The 21,718-nt window shown below is 39.0% G+C and overlaps 2 protein-coding genes across 2 annotated transcripts; both read left to right on the top strand.

Annotated features, from left to right (window-relative positions):
- Window positions 1-1,422: 1,422 nt before the first annotated feature.
- LOC111239353 (GTPase IMAP family member 8-like) lies at window positions 1,423-12,854 on the top strand. Its single transcript, XM_022769216.1, has 7 exons — window positions 1,423-1,462; window positions 3,538-3,592; window positions 5,136-5,195; window positions 5,782-5,841; window positions 6,017-6,664; window positions 6,895-6,942; window positions 9,289-12,854. Exons 2-7 carry the CDS (start codon window positions 3,553-3,555, stop codon window positions 11,559-11,561), a joined length of 3,129 nt encoding a protein of 1,042 aa, XP_022624937.1. The 5' UTR covers window positions 1,423-1,462; window positions 3,538-3,552; the 3' UTR covers window positions 11,562-12,854.
- Window positions 12,855-15,390: 2,536 nt separating this feature from the next.
- On the top strand, window positions 15,391-21,337 carry LOC111239359 (GTPase IMAP family member 8-like). Its single transcript, XM_022769221.1, has 4 exons — window positions 15,391-15,600; window positions 17,417-17,503; window positions 17,971-18,030; window positions 18,664-21,337. Exons 2-4 carry the CDS (start codon window positions 17,482-17,484, stop codon window positions 21,078-21,080), a joined length of 2,499 nt encoding a protein of 832 aa, XP_022624942.1. The 5' UTR covers window positions 15,391-15,600; window positions 17,417-17,481; the 3' UTR covers window positions 21,081-21,337.
- Window positions 21,338-21,718: the final 381 nt, after the last annotated feature.

The following is a 21,718-nucleotide window of genomic DNA, read 5'->3' as shown; positions in this document are numbered from 1 at the left end:
ATTCACTTTATTAGGTACACCTGTACAGTCTAATGCAATCTAATACAACTGTTCTGCCATAAATACAGCCGATATTTGCAATATACACCCTGTATATAACTGTCTGTGTATCCCATATCCTCTACAATGTTATTGTTATAACCAGACCTACTACAGTGCAAATGCAAAGATGACTGCATGAATATTGACATGTCTGTGTCTTCACAGTGACAGCTTTGAACTTCTGCCTCCTCACAGTGAGTCAAACTGAACTGAGACAGAATATGTTAAATATTATGTATAACCTGTAAGTCACATTTAAGTTTCTCCAAGTCCTTACTGAAGAAGTAGTGATACCCTCACACCTGTTAAATTCAGTTTAATTAGCCTTTTCTTATTCAGTGTTTTGTCTTTCAGTGTCTGAGCTGAGGGTTGTTCTGCTGGGGAACAGCTGGTCTGAGAGGAGTTCAGTGGGGAACTTCATACTGGGAGAGACTGAGTTCAACACTGAGGAAGAACCAGCCCGCTGTCAGAGAGTCAGAGGACTGTTGAAGGAGAAACAAATGGTTCTCATCAACACCCCAGATCTGGCTCCTCAGTGATCAATCATTTGATCATTCACTGGTTCTGATATCAACACCCAAAGCGGAGAGTTCAGGTGAAAACCACATGAACCATCCACCATTAAAAGACATGATCAGAAGGTGTAGGTACAGATACTTGAAGCTGAAGAACCTTGAACATTCACAGCTGTTTGAATCAAATTGTAAAAGAGAACAATGGACGTGAGCTGTGATGGAAAAGGTACAAAGAGCAATAGTAAAACATGAGTGCAGTTGGAAACACCATTTTAGGCAGTGGACATTTTAAATCAAAAGCCAGCCAAATCATTTTTAATGATGTTCAAACTATGATCAATGAATATCTATGACCCTTTGATACATGGCATATCATTTGTTGAACCTTCACTGATGTAAAGTTCAGTTTTTATGTATAATAAAGAGACAAAAGTCTGTGTAACAGTAGTTCTTCGGGCAGATTTAATGGGAATCCTTTTCTCTGCAGATATTCTGACGTCATCAATAATCGATATGGATGTGAGGAAGAACACCTTGCAACATCACTGCAAAAAAAATGAATGGAATCTGTTTTTTTTTCTCTTCCACTCAGAAATGCAGATATTGCAGCAAGTATTAGATTTAAACAAAACATGACATTAAACTGCACATCAGAGGAAAGTTTAAGAATGAAAACAGGATGAAGAGAAAATAAATATGTTTTAGTTTGAGAAAATAATACATGAGCGTCTTTCAATGTTAAAAGTTTTTTTTAAATGTTTGAAAGTTTCAGTTTCAGTTGGGCGGGGACTGATCGCGCCTTCAGAAAATCCGGTGGACAGGAAATTCCAAGGAAACGCTGAAATAAATCAAGTGTGTCCGTGCGGTCATCACGGGGACACGGGCCGAATATTGATCATCCACAGGTGAGTGTGATTTGGAAACAGAAGTTCACTAACATCAGGAAACAACTTCCTGTTCAAACTCACTTTACACTGACAAACACCGTCAGCTCCGTGAAACAGCAACTGCTCCAGGATCCAGGCGGAAACGGCCGCTTCCAGGCAGGAAAAATATCTGTGATTTGGTTTAAGCGAGAAGGGAAAGGAAACCGTTTGAATCGGCGTTTAAAGTGAAAAACTTTCAGCATTCGACATTAATGTCAGCGGTAATTTGAGTGGTTAAAACAGTTACTGGTGGTTAAAGAAGTTTCTTAACAGCACTAGAGCATCCAGATCAGGAACGTTCTCCCCCGCGTCCACGTTTATCATAGTTAAATGTGTTCATATAAAGATTTAATAATCTTTACATGAAGAATTAAATATGTTTTATAAGAATCCATTTATCTTAAGAAAGCTCTACAAAGAACAAACCCTCCTTCTTTACCTTTTAAGTTTTTTTCCAGTTACTGAACATTTGCCCTTAAAGAATGAGAATTAAATATATAGAAAGAAACTGAACTGAACATAATGACTGTGAAGAAGAGTCAAATTATCAGACTTCAACTTAGATGCATTATAGAGCTCAACATAGAAATATGGGGGTTGGGAGGATAAGAGGTATGATATGATATGATACGGTATGATTGAGGCAAAAACAACAGTTTAGGGGGGTTGAAACATTTATATCCTTCTTACTTATTACTACAGTTAATTTCCCATATAAATGTCCGGGAGAATCTTTTAATAATACGATTTCAGACCGTACCATTTCCTTACCTGACGTTGCCTGAACGTCTCGTCTGCCTGCCTCACTCACTCCATTAGTGGCTCCCTCATTGAGTCTCTGTTCACTGAAGAAGGGTAGATATTGTTGGTAGTAGCAGTAGCTAACTATCTAGCTTGTTTGATACGCTTTGCTTTCTTACCTGTGTCAGGTATCTATGGATGAAGACTATTAGCTAGTTTGTGACTTTAGCCTTAAGTTAACGTTTAGCTAACTAATGTTTTGTGTTTCTAACTTTAGCCTTAAGTTTACAGTTTAGCTAACTAATGTTTTGTGTTTCTAACTTTAACCTTAAGTTTACAGTTTAGCTAACTAATGTTTTGTGTTTCTAACTTTAGCCTGAAGTTTACAGTTTAGCTAACTAATGTCAACTAGTTCCTAACTTTAGCCTGAAGTTTACAGTTTAGCTAACTAATGTCAACTAGTTCCTAACTTTAGCCTGAAGTTTACAGTTTAGCTAACTAATGTTTTGTTTCTAACTCTAGCCTTAAGTTACAGTTTAACTAACTAATGTTTTGTGTTTCTAACTTTAGCCTTAAGTTACAGTTTAGCTAACTAATGTTAGCTAGATTCTAACCTTAGCCTTAAGGTACAGTTTAGCTAACTAATGTTAGCTAGTTTTTCATTCTAATTAAAAGCTTTAGTTAATCAAGCAAGATACTGTAGGGACGGTAACACAAAAGTTGACCCCCCTGATTGCCACTGTATAATTTGCACTGTGATCCAAACACTTCTCTGAGCTGAAACAGTGCCATTTTTGCTTTCGAATAAGAAGAAACCTTCCGAAAATAATGTCTATATTTGGAGGTGAATCCTGTCAGCTGTGAAAAATGCAGTTTGTCAGTTAACAGGTATGTTTGTTGTAGTTCAGACAGAAACTGACAGTGTTGGTACTGAAAACTCACCTGCTCTGTGCTGCAGGAAAGGCGCCCACTCAGAGTTAGCTGGGGGTGGGTCACATGTTTGCATTATGGTGCTGGGTGAAGTCCATTATCACAGGGTAATAATTGGATTGTTTTATTCTCTCTATTATTGCATCCAGTGTCCCGTCTCCAATAAGTGTAGGATGTCAGGGGCCCCTTGGAGTGCAGTGCCCTTTTCTATTGAAACATGTGAAACATAGCCTAGAGAACATTTATTGATCACAGATCAGAGCCCACAGAGCTGAAACTCTCACTGTTTGTCCAAACACATTAACTAAACACTTGATAATGAGTTATGGCATCTGAGTATGTGAATAACAGAGAAGCTAAACTCTGGTTCCTCTTCCCTCCAGCTGATTTAGTCTCTGATGTTCTCAGCAGACGACAAGATGGCGGCTGCAGCACCAGGTGAGTCCAGTCAGACTTTATAACTCACTGTCTTCTCACACTGTCCTCATGTCACACACATCATAACAACACTTTGTCCTCAGACTGAAGTCTTGACAGGAAAATGTGTATAGAGGGACTTTTCTGTCACTAAGTAACTTTCCTCTGCTACTTCTGAAAGTTTTGTTTTAGTCTGAAGCATCATATTTTGTTTGATACTTGCAGTTGAAAGATTCTGTGAGTGTTCTGTGATCTGAACAACATGTCGAAACCTGTCGAGTTCTGCAAAGGCCTGAATCTGAGACCCAGACCAAGACAGTCTTTGGCCACTTTTACTCCTGTCATTTCAAGTGTCTCATACCTGGATAAAATCCAGGTGAGATTTAATACACTTCAGCTCTACTCCAGCCCAGAAGCGGGTGATAATGCACCTGAGGCTGTTTGGTTTGGTTAGGCTATAAATCAAAGACACCACAGTCACATGACTTCAGTGTCACCACCACTAAACTTCAACTTGTAGTTTAATTCAGCTCTGACCTCTTCTACTAAAGCCTTTCCTCTGACAGAGTTAGTGACAGTTTGTATAAACACAACAAGGCTGTAAAGGTGGACTGGTGAGTTAACCAGGCTGTAAAGGTGGACTGGTGAGTAGATTAGTTTTCATGTTCAAAATGATGACGTTTAACGTCCCTGACAGCCTCTGTCATCTCATGTAGACCCTCGTTAGCAACCGAGACATAAAAGCTTAAAGAAATCAGGACTTGAGTATTAACTGACATGTTTTATTTTGTAGAATAAAATGTGACAATGTCTCAAGCTGGTGTTAAACACAGACTTTATTTCAAAAACACATTCAAACTAGAATAACCGTCTCACAGTTGTATGCATCATCATCATCATCATCATCATCTTGGTACTCACTGCTCTTTCACCTGTCAACCTGGAGAAAGCAGGTGGGTGGGGGAAAAGGCCCGATCCAGAGTAGATCAGTATCTAGAGTAGATGACCTTCAGCCCCAGTTTTACATGTTTTTTTATGTATGAAAATCAGGTTCAACAAAATAATAATCATAGCAGAGGATTTGTACAGAGTATACAATATGTCTGTAGAGGAACTTAAAACCCATGGGTGCTCAAAAGGGTGAAAGTGTATATCTATTTAAACATCGTGGGCACTGGATGGGAAAACAACAACTGCGACTGGTTTGATTTGTCGTTTTGCACAATTTCAGTTTTTACTTTAAATGCTGATAATTTCAGTTTTTAAGGCTGAACAACTTGAAATTGTTATTAATGCCAAATAATAACAAGTACAAGCTGTTTTTACAGTTGTGCTTGAAGGGCTCACATGGACTGAGAGTGCTGGCAGTCAGAGCTGATCCAGGCCTGAAGCTTCTCACAACAACACAACCTGGACCTGGTATTTTTTCCAGACCTGCAGGTTCAAGTTTAGATGCTGACATCAACTGATGACCGCCACTGTTTTGTCATGATTGTGTACAGAACATTACTGGTCAGTATAAAGGGATTTATATCTGTGTTTGTGTTTTTCTGTATTTTTATAGATGATGATTATTCAAATCCTGTGAAGCGCAGCAGAAGCCCTGACTTTGGTCGTCCTTACTGTGAGTCAAACTGAATGAGAACCTTCAATAACATTTTATATATCATGGATAAAATAAGAAAACAAATTAAACCATAAATAAACCAATGAACTTCATCAAGTAAAAAGTGAATTTCAGTCCAGTAGAGTTGGATCAAGTATTAAAATCTAAAAATCAAATCAAACTAAATTTATCTGCGGGTAAAGTAAGTAAAATAAAATGGTAACAATGATAATAATAATAACCCAGAACTGTCCCTGGTCTTGAGGAACATGGTTGTTTTTATCTGTGGAGGGAACACTGAGGTAAAAGCAGCCAAATATTCAGTGTAAATGTCTTTTCAAAAGAGGTGAGTTATACCCGATAGTGATTTGGGTATTCAATGAATGTCACTTTATTTTTTTTAATTACCTTTGTCTTTCTTTATTTAATACAATATGATCAAGGAGAAAATATGCTCATAGCTGGTAAAATCATACTTGTCAGCAGACACTAATAGTCATTGCAAATTTGTCTGATGTCGTTGGTTGTATCCCAAACGTGTCCGTTAGAGAACAGATGTAGAAGACATAAAGAATGACCTTGTTTACTTCTGTTTTTTTTACAGTTTCAGATAAGATAGAACCCAGGAAGCGCAGAAGCAGCATTGTAGGCCTGCCACCTAACAGTGAGTCTGAATTGTTTTTTTATTTTAAAATCTAATATTACAGCGTTTCATATGAGAAGCTGTCAAAGTGTAAGATTTAAGAAACTAAAAAAACTCATTGAAATCATTGTTGATATACTGCATTATGTGTTGTAATAGCAAATATGCCAAATGATTTGAATAATTTTCTTTTCAGTGTCTGAGCTGAGGGTTGTTCTGCTGGGGAACAGCTGGTCTGAGAGGAGTTCAGTGGGGAACTTCATACTGGGAGAGACTGCGTTCAACACTGAGGAAGAACCAGACTGCTGTCAGAGATTCACAGGACATTTGAAGAAGAAAGAAATAGTTCTCATCAACACCCCAGATCTGCTGCATTACAACATCTCTGAACACAAACTGATAGAAAATGTGAAAAACTGTGTGAGTCTCTCTAATCCTGGACCTCATGTGTTCCTGCTGGTTCTACAGCCTGAAGACTTCACTGAGGAACAAAAACTGAAGCTCTGCAGAGTCCTTCAACTCTTCATTGATCAATCATTTGACCATTCACTGGTTCTGATATCAGCACCCAGAGAGGAGAGTTCAGGTTCCATTGAAAACTATATGCAACATCCACCATTAGGAGACATGATCAGAATATGTGAATACAGATTATTGTTACAGAAGAACCTTGAACTTGACGAGCTCTTAACACGCTTCAGCCAAATTGTAAAAGAGAACAACGGAGATCATGTGATCTGTGACGTGTTTGAGGACACAAAGTCTGACTTAACCAGTGGTCTTGGAAGCCTGAAACAAGGGGAAACGGACAGTGTCCGCTTGGATCCTTTTAGAGCAGCTGTTGGTAGGTTCAGGACCCATTTATTATAATGTGATGAATACAAATGATCCTTGATTAAGTTTGAACATTAAGTCAACTTAATATTATGGTTGACTCTTTCTGGTTTAAATGATTCTGGTATTCAGAAAAAAACTTTGGTGTCCACTGAGAGTGACTTAAAAATTCTCATCACATACAGTAAAACATCTGGATGAAGATGGCATCTTGTAATTGATGGTTTTGTCTTTTCACAGCAATCAAGTCACACACTCCTTCACCAGTGGAAAGTACAACCAACCAGAGTAAGTGAACTGAATAAATATACTACAGCAATTTACATGACATTACATGACACACCTGGTATTGCCTTCTGTAAATTGATCAAAAGTAACAGCATTTTCATTGCAGCTGTTAGAGGTGGGTGTATTAGCCAACAGCTGCTCTCAAGTAAAAGTAGTCTAGGTAGTAGAAGTAAAAGTAACATTTAGATGGCCCAATATTTATATTAAATACAAAAACTAGAATCACTTCCTAGTGGTTGTATGCCCTGACCCTAACCACAAACTCCCCTTCCTGAGTTACAGCATTGAATAATGGCCAGAAGTGTTTTTGCAGAACATTATGATGTCACAGGGAAGTTGACCCTTGACCCTTTGGATATGAAATATCATCACTTCATTTTGTCCTTATAGACATTTGAGTTAAATTGTGTCGTTATTAGTGTAGAAATCGTGAGTTATGGCCAAAAATGTGTTTTGTGACGTTACTGTGACATTGACCTTTGAACTTTGACCCCCCAAAATCTAATCATACTTGAGTCCAAGTGAATGTTTGTGCCAAATTTGAAGAAGTTCCATCAAGGCGTTACTGAGATATTGCATTCACGAGAACGGGAGGGACAACACGAAAACAATATATGTGTTGGTGTCAAAATAACATTGTTTGCAGTCTGTTACACTAACTAGGTACCTGACAAATTTTTCTCCAAATTAGAAAAAATATTAAGTGAGAGTGAACACAAGTTTAGCTACTTAATCAATCTGTATCATAGGTACTTGATCAGATGCTGGGACTCTCCACAGCAGCAGAGACTCTGCCGATCATGATTGGCCGATTGTCATTAAAAATACATGATCAGGAGATCAGCATTAATGCTCCTAGTCACCGATCACCTTAAACCCGATCACCTGTGGTTAATACTCTGGTGTCTGCGGCTGAGAGAAGGTGTGTGCTGTGCAGTGTAGTCCCGCCTCCCACATTGTTCAATGCGCCAAAACAGAACAACATATCAGCCTTGTGAAACTTCTACAAAGTGTGTGAGACTGATATAATGTACGCCATCTGCAACGCATGCCAAAAATGAACGTTATCAGTCGTGGATTGGCTGATCTCGACCACAGATGATCGGTATCGATATCAGTATTGGCAGAAAAAAAAAAACGTGATCGCAGCATCCCTAGTTTATAGTGTAGTCTTGACCAACCGGATTTCTTCGTCAGTGATTCCCTGATAGGGTGCCGTGTTTTGCCGTGTCTGCTTGTTACACATCTGAAACCTGTGTAGAGATGTTCTGCTCAAAGCAGGGTATTCCACACAGTATTGATCTTTCAAAGCAGAACTATCGCTGCAAGATGTTTCAATACCTTTCTTCATCCTGCAAAAACTCAAGTGACCATCCCAAACAAGCTCTGTTATGCCACATTCATATTAGGGGGGGTGTACACGCTTTTTTGAAAGAAATAGTAATAATGAACATTGCGATCCCACTAATATTGTGGCCCAACTATTTCATCATGGTATCAGATGTAATCCATCTTCTCATATACAGTACCAAACCTTTGGCCAACAGATATCACCATTTTTGACTCTATCAGATGTTTTCAAACTATGGACCATTTTCAACACAACTGATTCACAGTGATTTAGTGCTTCAGAAAGCTTCTTTTAACCATCACTACTTATGTGTAGCTTCTGTCTGTGAAGATTCTCAGTCATCAGGTCATGGTTATCCAAGAAAAGTTGAATTGAGGGCAATTGGACTTGGTTGTAGATACTTGAAGAAGTTTCACTTCTCATCCAAGAGGCTTCTGTACAATGAACAGCGTTCATTGTACACGTTCATATTTTTTGTGAACGCCTAACTGAACGAATCTGTTTACAAATGATGAACACGAACATGAACTGCGTTTACTCCAGTGAGAATGACCGCCACTCACGTTTTACGTCAGTTTTACGGCACACTGCATGATGGCATGACTGGCACAACACGGTTGATAATGACCTACACAGAGGTTAAATACCTGGATCTCTTCACCAGACAGAACCAAAGAAGCCTCATGGATAAGAAGTGAACCATCTTCAAGTATCTTGGTCTAAGTCTAAGTCCATTTGCCCTCAATTCAACTTTTCTTACATGTCACTTCTGTGTTTCGACCACCCTTGCCCTTCATCCAGCCATCATATGTCTACCTTTTCCTCCTTTGCTTCCTGTGAACTGTTTAAACAGCTGTACCAATGCTGTCCGTAAAGCTCAATTTTCACTATGGTTGAGTACCTGCTTGGCCCTAGTGGCTGAATTTGTGTCCACTCACCTGTTGTCACCAACTCTGAATTGTGACCATATGTTTTTTCTCTTGGTTGTGTTATAGGGCCTGTGCTCAGGATTCTGCTGGTCGGAAAATGTGAGAAGAAAAAAACAAAACTTGGCAATTTCATTATGGGAGCTCCAGCATTTCATTTCCTCAAAGATTTTCCAATCAAACAATGTGTGGCCACCTGTGGAGAGCGGAGAGGAAAATCTCTAACTGTAGTAAAAACATCAGACATGTTCAGTTTGCCTGAGCAGAAAGTGAGAAAAGAGGCAAGAACCTGCGTGAATCTTTGTTCTCCTGGACCAAATGTTCTGCTGCTGTTAGTGAAACCTTCTGATTTCACTGAGGAGAACAGACGAACACTGAAGTTCATCCTGAGTCTGTTTGGTCCAGATGCTTTTAAACACTCGATGGTCGTCATGACAGAGAAGGAAAGTGGAACACATTCCACTGTGAATGAGCTGCTTAAAGACTGCGATGGAAGACACTATAACGTGGTTGAAAGTAACCACAAACTGTTGATGGAGAAGATTGAGAACATTGTGCGTGAAAACAAAGAAACCTTCCTCACCTTCTCTGAAGAGTCTGAACACATGAAACCAGCTTTAAACCTGGTTCTGTGTGGGAGGAGAGGAGCAGGGAAGACTTCAGCAGCCGAGGCCATTTTAGGTCAGACAGAGCTTCATTCAGTCTCCAGCTCATCAGAGTGTGTTAAACATCAGGGAGAGGTGAGAGGACGTCAGGTTTCCCTGGTGGAGCTTCCTGCCTTGTATGGAAAACCTCAGGAGGAAGTGATGAAGGAATCACTCAGGTGTATCTCCCTCTGTGATCCTGAAGGCGTCCATGCCTTCATCCTGGTCCTACCTGTGGGTCCCCTCACTGATGAAGACAAGAAAGAGTTAGAGACCATCCAGAACTCATTCAGCTCTCCAGTCAATGACTTCACCATGATTCTGTTCACTGTGGAGTCAGATCCTGCAGCTCCAGCTGATGTTGACTTTATAAGAAAGAACAGAGACATCCAGGAGCTGCTTCAGAGCTGTGGAGGAAGATCTGTTGTTGTCAACATCAAGGATAAGCAGCAGATCTCTGAGGTTTTGGAGGCTGTGGACAAGATGAGAGTTGAAGGATCCAGATGCTTCACAAAGGACATGTTCACCAAGGCTCAGATGGAGAAGGTTTCACAACTCAAAGCTGAACTTCAGGATGTCAGACAGAGGAGTGGGATGGGAGGTGATGATGAGAGGCAGAGCAGAGAGCCTCTCAGGATGGTGCTGATTGGGAAGACTGGCAGTGGGAAGAGTGCAACAGCAAACACCATTTTGGACATAAAGCATTTTAAACCCAGAATTGCCCCAAAACCACCGACCACGTCTTGTGAAACAGCAACTGGAGAGATTGATGGACGGCCTGTTGTTGTGGTAAAAACACCCCCCTTGTTTGATACAACTCTCTCTGATGATCAAATGAAACAGGAGCTTCAGAGATGCTTCAGCATGTTGGCTCCTGGACCTCATGTGTTCTTACTGGTTCTGCAGATTGGGAACTTCACACCAGAGGAGAAAGACTCTGTGGAACTGATCAAGAAATATTTTGGGAGAAAGTCTAGAGATTTCACCATCATTATATTCACCAGAGGAGAAGAACTGGACGATCAGTCATTTGAGAGTTATATCAAAGATTGTAACGACTTTGTCAAACAACTAATAAACGACTGTGGAGGAAGATATCAGGTCTTTAATAACAAAGATGAATCAAACCGCACACAAGTCCAGGAGCTGCTGACCAAGATCGAAACCATGGTAACGCTAAATGGTGGCAGCTGCTACAACGCTGAGATGTTTGATGACACAGAGCAATCCACAAAAATACAAGTGGAGAGGATGAGGAAAGAGAAGGAAGAAGAGATGAAGGAGATGAAGAGAAATCATGAGGAAGAATTTAAAAAACTGAGAGGAGAAATTGAACAGGAGAAAGAACAAAGAGCAAAACAGCTGAAGGACAAAGACGAACACATCAACAAAGAGCGTGAGGAGAGAAAGAAAGAACGAGAGGAAGATGAAAAGAGATGGAAAAAACAACAAGAAACTCTACAACAGGAATGGAGAGGAAAACTGGAAGCTTCAGAGAAAAGAGTTCAGTCAGAAAAAGAGCAAAAGGAAAATGCTGAGAGGAATCTGGAGCAGAGTAGAGAAGAGATGAAGAGAGATCGAGAGGCCTGGGATAAGGAAAGAAAGGACATGGGAAAAAAAATTCTCGAACTTGAACAGAATCTGGAGGACGAGAAAACAAGATACAGAAATCTCCAACAGGAGAACTGTTTATTCTAGTATCACTTGTTATATGTTATTTCTTAGATAGGTATCCTCACACACTACAGAGTCCTAAGCCAAAAGAAGAGAAGAAGAAGAGTTTTACAACTTGCTAGTCAGGTAAAAGTTGCAGTTTGACATTTATAGACTTTGCAGATAAAGGTATATTTATAAAGTTTACACTAGGAGTGATTAAGTAAAATACAGAGAGGAAAGACAATAGAAACTAGCCAGCCAACTAACATTGTGAATGTTTGTGGTGCGTTAAAGGTACTATATGATTTTTCTAAACACACTATACAACGTTTACAATGAGCAAGTGCGAGAGAGCAGCGGTGGTCAAGCAAGAATAAAGAGAGGAAGCGGCGTTTGTGAGAACAAAGCAGTGAATCAGAGAAATATAATGTTATTCTCTGATAGTTTCACAGTGGTTATGTTCAAATTTACAGATTACTTTTGTATTGTTATATGAGTCTATGCATTGTTTTTTTTACTTTAAGTCCTGCATATTATACCTTTAAAGTCACCTCTGAAAAATGTTGTTCCTGATGTGCAAACACCTTTATGTCTTCTACATTCAGTTCTCTGGTTGTTGAGTAGGTTTTCTCAAACCCCAGTTTACTATGTGACTTAAAATAAAAATGGACAACAGTAATTGTTTTAATTTTCCAATGTGGCTGGAAACTCAACAACCAGGATACAGCTACTTTGAAATGAGTTGGTTAAACCTGTAAAATCACATTTCTGGTGCATAAAAGCAGTGATGATCAAGTAACATAAAATATAATTAAAAATATAAAATACAGTTCTAAATACTGGTGAGTAATTAAAGCCTCCAGACCCACAGGTCTCATCTTCTCTATATAGAATATGTAGAAAAAGACTTAATGTCGCAGTTTAGAAATATTTACTAATCATCAATTGCTATCTTACAGTAACTCCAGTGGCCAGAAGTGTCCCTCTCTTCAGAGGTCCCGTCCTCTCAGTGATTGCTTTTACATGCACACTAGTATTCCAATAGTAGTATATCTAGTATTTCAGTAGTTATTCCTGGATATAAAATTTTGAATATTGTCATATTCATGGTTCAAACACCTTTAAAAGTCTGATCAAAAGTGTGTATGAATTCCAGGAGAGGCCTGTGCTAGCTAGCTAAGAGAGATAACAGTAGATAGTAGTCACTACCATCAGTAAGTGTAATGTAAATACCACTGCTCACTGGAAATTCACTTCTTTGCAGCAGAGAGAGATAAATGAGAAAAATCATGTTTTGTTTTTTGTTTTTTATCTCTATGTGTCTCACAACTGAGCTAGGCTAACTCGCTGAGTAGAGAGACTGGAAACACTGGAACTGGTCTTCATCAAAATACACTGTATTAGTGGTATAACTATCTGCTTAAGTGTATAAGTTGTGTTAGCTGTCTAATTTCAAAATATGAAAAAGCGCACCTGCTTCATACCAGCCACTATATGTATTGTGTAGATATATTGTGTACATAATTACACACACTATTGTACACACCGTTTCAGAAGATCTTTATGTATTTTATTCTATGGAAAGCTTGAAGGTATGCATGACAGTTTTTAAGAGTGCACCTTTGTTTCAATGAGATGTAACTTTGGCCATGTCATATATATCTATATATATACGTATTTACTTTTTGTCTTTTTTTTTGGGACATCCAACCATGTAGGCCGAACTCGAGCTTGTATTATGTTGAATTTTAGTTGACTCATTAATCACAGTGTTAGTCTTGAGTCTGATTTTATTTTATGGATTTTTGTGGTGGTTAAGAGACTAAATGAGTTGAGTTGAATTGAGTTGATGCAGTCGCCTGTACAGTTTGTCTACTGTATATCGTCAGACACTAATGAATGAATGTTTATTTCTTATATTTCTTTGTACAGTGTCATCTGCTTTCTTATTTCATCACAGCCTCAGTTTGTTCTTATGTATAATTATATTCATGTCACACAGCTCAGTGTCTGGTTCTGTTAAAAATAACTCTTTACTAAAGAGCTGGACATGACATCCATCAGCTACACAGGGATGATATACAGAAACATTCACTCCTACAGGTGATTTAGAGTCACTGATGAACCTGTTGGTTCCAGGTTTGAACCCAGAACCTTTTTGCTGTGAGGTGACAGTGCTGACCACTGTACCACCATGTCGCCCTGGAAATGACATTTGTCCTTGTTTATTTTGTACAGTACAAGAAAAATATATAACGTGTTTGTGCATGAAAATCCAAACTAAATGGAACATAATATTAATATGTACAAAGTGATACAGCTTTTTATTTTTGATACAGTTGATGGAATATGTTCGGGTATATCATCTCTATATGTGGCTGGGCTTTGGGTAATGTTGATGGGGTGACATGCAACCAAGGGCCCTGGCAGGACCAGGGATGTTGTAAATACAGGTCACCAGGACCAGGACACCCCCACTTTGATATAATAAAAAAAATAAATCTTCCATTGAAAATTGCAAATAATAGAAAAACAATAAACATAATATTTTGCATTGTGGATTCTGACAATTTCCCTTTTGCACTCTGTCTTTGGTCCCAGTAACTTATGAGGGGGAATGTTATTTATAAATTAGTTTTTGTAACAGCAAGTAGAAATACTTCTGCCCACCATCTAAATGTTTTTCACTCTGCCTTTTAATTATATTTCCTTTACATTTTAACCTTTTATTGCATTTCCTTTTTATCCCGCAATAATCTATGAACCACTGATATCCTGCATTTCTATTTACTTTATGGGACTGGTTATCAAAGTAATGTGAGTTTGATATAAATTAAATTAGAAATGGTTCGTTCGATTTAATATTAATGGCAAATTAATATTAGTGGCAAATAAAATGGTTTGAATAAAAACTGTGTTTTCACTGTTGTGTCCAACAGGTGGAGTGCTGACATCAACTTGTGAACTTCCTGTTTGAATAAAAGTTAGGGCAAGGAAATAGAGATGGGATTTATGGCTCTTTGGAGGGAGCTGGATCTTTGGGATCCGTTCATTGGCTCATTTTTATATTTATTCACTTTTAAGAAGCCAGCCTGGGGTTAATTCATTTTATCCTGGAAATAATCACGGAGGAATGATGGGCTGAGATTTGGATCAGAATAATTTCGAACTCAGATTTACCACCAATATTTCAGTTTGAATTATTCTGAAATATTGATTATAGCTTCATTTGACATGTGTGGACGAGATTTTAAAGTCTGATATGGATTCATTGTAAATATTCCACTGCCATATCCCTCTGAGTTGACAGTGAGATCACTATTTACCCTTTGTATAAAGTGTGTGTACATGTGTAAAACTACTTTGACTAATGTTATTCATGCAACACCTAAACATTTATAAATACACAATAAAAAACAAAGCAGGCTATAATGAAGTTCCATGCAAAAGCTTTTAGTGCAAAATTTCCACACAAGAACATTTTTAACAATACAGAAAAACTCAAAACAATATTTTAAAATTATATAATAAAGGCTTATAATAAAGATCAAAGGTGCTGTAAAAAAAATACTAAGTTGTTGGTCAGTAACACTGTCATGTTTAAGTGCAAATTTTAGAGAAAAACGTTTCACACAAGAATATTTTGATAGAAAACTCAAAAACAATACTTCAAGTATTAGAAAAATAGATAAACCTACAATAAATTAGAGGGAAAAAAATGTGCATACAGCCCACTAGTACTACTAATACAAAAAAAAAAAAGAACGGCTCCCAACTAATGCGACTCGGTTCCCGTCGTTCATGTTAATGAGCCGGTCAAAAGATTCGGTTGGTTCGTGAACGTCACAACTCTACAAGGAAACAAGAGTGATTCAGGACCGACATGTTAGGTTGAGTAGGAGATAGTTTTGTTTCCCTGTTGAATTTATCATCAAGATTTGTCTTCTACATATTTAGGCAACTTTTAAACTTCTTAAGATTCATCTGAACTTGAGGAAAATACCGATTTAAAACTTTTAAAAGTCGCGAATTTTACTTTCACTTTTATCGTTGGAGCCGATGGCGCAGAAAGAATCAGCTGGTGAGTGAAATCCACTACAAACACAGGAATAAACGAAATATATAGATGTTAAGATTCAGTGTTGATGGATCGAAACACTTGTATTATAAAGTTTTTATATCGTCATGAGGTTAGAAAGTAATTCAAAGTGATTGTGAATGATTGATTGCGGTGCAGGGTCACGCGGTGACAACAGCTGAAAAGCAGTCGGCTGACGAAATTACAAAAGGAAGACCAAGAATGAACATCACTCACATTATATGTATGTGTATACATGTTCAGCCTGTATATATACATATATATATATATATGTGTGTGTGTGTGTGTATAAAACAGGCTGAACACGAGTGCGGAGACAAACACCAGCTGTTTTAGATGAGTGTGGCAAACATGTTGTACAGGAAGTAAATGATCAATCTGTATTTTTAACGAATGGAAACAGTTTTTTTTTTGAATGACATGTTAAAGAGTTTGGCAGTTAGTATGATTTTAAATATATATTTCACTTAAGACTGTTTCTGTTTCCATCACAGAAAGAATAAGGAAGGAGATCCAGTAAAAAATATACTGTGAGGCTTCTGGCCTTAGGACTACTGCTCTGTACACACCTGTGTTCCTGCTGCTGCTCACTGTCTGTGGAAGTGTTACAGCTACTACAGTATTGCTACTGCTGCTACCGGCCAAAGTTATACCTCTAATACGTCTAACAGGTGAAGATGGAGAGCTTGGCCTTAGAGGCCTGCAGCAGGATTATCTTTAAAATCTCCATTTCAAGATGCTGTCTCAACAGACAAAGGGAAAAAGAATCAAATAAAACTAGTATCACCTCCTCCCTGTTTGTTTCCTCCACCAACCAGCCAAGTCCATCCTGAGTTACAGTGTTGAATAATGACTATTAGTGTTTTTGCATAACATTATGATGTCACAGTGAAAATGACCTTTGACCTTTTGGATATAAAATGTCATCACTTCATCTTCTGCTCATAGACTTAAGTGTCATAATTAGTGTATGGATTTGTGAGTTATGGACAAAAATGTGTTTTCTGAGGTCACCGTGTGACAGAAGAAAATAACTTTATTAATATTGTATTTGTTTGCATTTTGAACAAACAATTAGTGAGAACACATAAACAATAGACAAACAACGGGCCAGACATGTACACAAATCAGACACATACAGTACGTGTGCAGTAATTTAACAAAATAACGTGAGATAGCAGCCACTTGACTAAAGCGCTTAATAGTGCAATACTAAGAGTCTCAGGTAGGAACCGTGGATCATCCCACACTGGCCTTTTCCAGGTGAGCAAGGAAGGGGTTCTCAGGTGGTCGAAAAACTCATAATTAAGTCAGTCAGTTTATCCTTGAGTCCAAGTGAATTTGAATAAGTGCTGTCGAGGCGTTACTGTGTGTACATACGTATGGACAGACAGACGACCCAAAAACAATATGCACAGTACTGGGACAAACTCCTACAAGGGATGCAGCTGTGAATGTTTTTCTAACCTGTGCTTTCCCTGTATGAGAGGTCAGTTGTCAATTTGTTTTTCACTTCTTGCCTTTTTAGCATCTGATGTGTTTTAAGAGACTTTGTAGGATTTGTTTTTCTTAAACCAGAGAAACAGAGACAAGGACAGGAAAAGGAATCTAGATTAGTGTTGTAGTCTTGTATGATTCAGTGTCTTCAGTGTCATCACGCCTGTGTCTGCAGCAGTTATCGGTATTGACCCATAAAGTTGGTTTGATCATTTATAGAGAGGAGTGACTGAGCTGCCCCCGGTTGTTAAAAGTGTCCTGGAGAATGACCTTCAAACATTTTGTTCTTTTGTGTTTTCAGCATTTTGAAAACCAAATGTTGGTCTCCAGCTGAGCTTCTTCTGGTGTTTCCAGCACAGTGACAATATGGCCGCTGCTGCAACATCTGGTGAGTACGGTCAGATTTACAGCAGAAATATGTATATAATATAATATAGTATATTATATATATATATAATATCTCTTCTTATTTGTTCAGAGGTAGAGGAATGAACAGTATTTTTTAATATATAACAAGGATTGTGGAAGTTGTGGCCCATCTCTTTTATGCGACATGTGTTAGGAAGAATGATGACAGGCATGAGATGATTTGCTGAGGAGAATACACACTGAAAATAATAGGAATATCAATAATTATTGATCATTTATTTGATATGTTTAAAAATGTATATATCATCCTATTCCTGGTGTTAATGGACTTGTCTGCACCATCCACACGACTTAAGTCTCTGAGCAAACAATGTTTGCCAGTGTCATTTCTCTTCTGAAGGAAGGCTCGACGGTATAAAGGAATCTGAATGTTAATTTGACTGAGGTTTGATTTTTCTGAAATGTTATTGTTCTGTTTTCTTACAGAGGAAGTGAGGGAGAGACCTCTGAGCCACAGCAGCAGCATCCCATGGCTTCCCCCTTACAGTGAGTTCAACAGCGTTGACTGTGTTTGGATGTTTTATGAGCTATTCTTCCAAAGCGACTTAAAGTTTTTCTGGAACTGTTATCAGAGCAGCAAGTGCTTCAGTAGTTGTGTTACCAAACCGACAAAAGTGCCGTGTCTTTACAGCTGAATCATGACCAAGACGTTTTTAGCTGAAGCCCGTAAATGAAGTCATGTCCAGAATCAAATGACTCTGGATAGAATGAAGTTCGGCACAACAAATACCACTTTTAACAAAGGTCATGATGACGGTACCAATCCCTACAGGTATCATGACATCCCTAGTGCAGAGATCCTGATTCCTGTCTTTGAGGCGCATACTTGGTTTTGGTTGTGTATAACTTGTCCCTGATGTATTGGCGTGTTTCTCTTTTACAAGTTGAGGTGGACCTGTTGCTACCACATGTGCTTGTTGTGGTTATTGTTTACTGTGCCTCCTTCTTCTTATCTTCTTATATACCTATGGTACTGTACAAAAACAAGTACTGTTATGTGTATATACTATACTGTCTGGATTTTGGCAGCAAGTGAGTTCTTCTGACATCCCTAATCCCTAATGTCAGGTCAAGGTTCTAGTCGTAGTTCATCTTTCTAATTCACTTCTTTCTTTTCAGTGTCTGAGCTGAGGGTTGTTCTGCTGGGGAACAGCTGGTCTGAGAGGAGTTCAGTGGGGAACTTCATACTGGGAGAGACTGCGTTCAACACTGAGGAAGAACCAGACTGCTGTCAGAGATTCACAGGACATTTGAAGAAGAAAGAAATAGTTCTCATCAACACCCCAGATCTGCTGCATTACAACATCTCTGAACACAAACTGACAGAACATGTGGAAAGCATTGTGAGTCTCTCTGCTCCTGGACCTCATGTGTTCCTGCTGGTTCTACAGCCTGAAGACTTCACTGAGGAACAGAAACTGAAGCTCTGCAGAGTCCTGAAACTCTTCAGTGTTAAATCATTTGATCGATCACTGGTTCTGATATCAACACCCAGAGAAGAGAGTTCAGGTGGAAACTACATGAACCATCCACCCTTGAAGGACATGATCAAAACATGTAGGTACAGATACTTGTGGCAGAAGAACCTTGAACTTTCAGAGCTGTTAACACGCTTGGGTCAAACTGCAAAGGAAAACAATGGAGATCATCTGAGCTGTGATGTGTTTGAGGATGAGGATCCAGGTTTAACCATGACACCGAAGTCTGAACACATGAAACCAGCTTTAAACCTGGTTCTGTGTGGGAGGAGAGGAGCAGGGAAGACTTCAGCAGCCGAGGCCATTTTAGGTCAGACAGAGCTTCATTCAGTCTCCAGCTCATCAGAGTGTGTTAAACATCAGGGAGAGGTGAGAGGACGTCAGGTTTCCCTGGTGGAGCTCCCTGCCTTGTATGGAAAACCTCTGGAGGAATCACTCAGGTGTATCTCCCTCTGTGATCCTGAGGGCGTCCATGCCTTCATCCTGGTCCTACCTGTGGGTCCCCTCACTGATGAAGACAAGAAAGAGTTAGAGACCATCCAGAACTCATTCAGCTCTCAAATCAATGAATTCACCATGATTCTGTTCACTGTGGAGTCAGATCCTGCAGCTCCAGCTGTTGTTGGCTTTATAAGAAAGAGCAGAGACATCCAGGAGCTGCTTCAGAGCTGTGGAGGAAGATCTGTTGTTGTCAACATCAAGAACAAACAGCAGATCTCTGAGCTGTTGGAGGCTGTGGACAAGATGAGAGTTGAAGGATCCAGGTGCTTCACAAAGGACATGTTCACCAAGGCTCAGATGGAGAAGGTTACACAACTCAAAGCTGAACTTCAGGGTGTCAGACAGAGGAGTGGGATGGGAGGTGATGATGAGAGGCAGAGCAGAGAGCCTCTCAGGATGGTGCTGATTGGGAAGACTGGCAGTGGGAAGAGTGCAACAGCAAACACCATTCTGGGCAAAAAGCAGTTCAAACCCAGAATCGTCCCAAAACCACCGACCACGTCTTGTGAAACAGCAACTGGAGAGATTGATGGACGGCCTGTTGTTGTGGTCAACACCCCCGGCTTGTTTGATACAACTCTCTCTGATGATCAAATGAAACAGGAGCTTCAGAGATGCTTCAGCATGTTGGCTCCTGGACCTCATGTGTTCTTACTGGTTCTGCAGATCGGGAACTTCACGCCAGAGGAGAAAGAGTCTGTGGAACTGATCAAGAGGGTTTTTGGCCAAAAGTCTGGAGATTTCATCATCATTATATTCACCAGAGGAGATGAACTGGACGATCAGCCATTTGAGAGTTACCTTCAAGATTGTGACGACTTTGTCAAACAACTAATAAACGACTGTGGAGGAAGATATCAGGTCTTTAATAACAAAGATGAATCAAACCGCACACAAGTCCAGGAGCTGCTGACCAAGATCGAAACCATGGTAACGCTAAATGGTGGCAGCTGCTACAACGCTGAGATGTTTGATGACACAGAGCAATCCACAAAAATACAAGTGGAGAGGATGAGGAAAGAGAAGGAAGAAGAGATGAAGGAGATGAAGAGAAATCATGAGGAAGAAGTGAAAAAACTGAAAAGGAAAGTCAGTGATCAGAGAGAAGAAATTGAACAGGAGAGAAAACTAAGATCAAAACAGCTGAAGGACAAAGAAAAATGCATCAACAAAGAGCGCGAGGAGAGAAAGAAAGAACGAGAGGAATACGAAAACAGACGGAAAAAACAAGAAGAAACTCTACGACAGGATTGGAAAAGAAAACTGGAAGCTTCAGAGAAAAGAGTTCAGTCAGAAAGAGAGCAAAAGGAAACTGCTGAGAGGAAACTGGAGCAGAGTAGAAAAGACATGAAGAGAGATCGAGAGGTCTGGGATAAGGAAAAAAAGGACATGTGGGAACGAATGAATCAGGACCTAAAACAGAACCTGGAGGAGGAGAAAACAAGCTTCAGAAAACTCCAAGATGAGTACCATCATAAGAGAAGAAAATGGACATATTCTTTTTTTGGGCTGATGTTGTCTTTAACATTAGTATTATGTTATGTATTTCTGAAATAGGCATCGACACTTCAGAGCTCTGAGCCAATAGAACTCATGAAGAGTTTTACAACTCGGTAGTCAGGACAAAGACGAATGCATCAGCAAGCAGCATTAGGAAAAGAATTCAGATCTAAAGTGGTTGTAATTATCTTACAATGGTTGTATTTTTTAAAAATGTTTTGACTCAATCACAGTGTAAGTGTGAAATTGACTTGAGTATGCATGACAGTTTTTAAGAGTGCACCTTTGTTTCAATGAGATGTAACTTTGGCCATGTCATATTTATATATATATATATATATATATTTACTTTTTGTCTTTTTTTTGGGACATCCTACCATGTAGGCCGAGCCCGTGCTTGTATTATGTTGAATTTTAGTTGACTCATTAATCACAGTGTTAGTCTTGAGTCTGATTTTATTTTATGGATTTTTGTGGTGGTTAAGAGACTAAATGAGTTGAGTTGAATTGAGTTGATGCAGTCGCCTGTACAGTTTGTCTACTGTATATCGTCAGACACTAATGAATGAATGTTTATTTCTTATATTTCTTTGTACAGTGTCATCTGCTTTCTTATTTCATCACAGCCTCAGTTTGTTCTTATGTATAATTATATTCATGTCACACAGCTCAGTGTCTGGTTCTGTTAAAAATAA

The sequence above is a fragment of the Seriola dumerili genome, unplaced genomic scaffold, assembly GCF_002260705.1.
Source record: "Seriola dumerili isolate Sdu_G_001 unplaced genomic scaffold, Sdu_1.0 BDQW01002305.1, whole genome shotgun sequence".
Classification (NCBI taxonomy): domain Eukaryota; kingdom Metazoa; phylum Chordata; class Actinopteri; order Carangiformes; family Carangidae; genus Seriola; species Seriola dumerili.
This window is presented reverse-complemented; position numbering and strand designations above follow the sequence as displayed.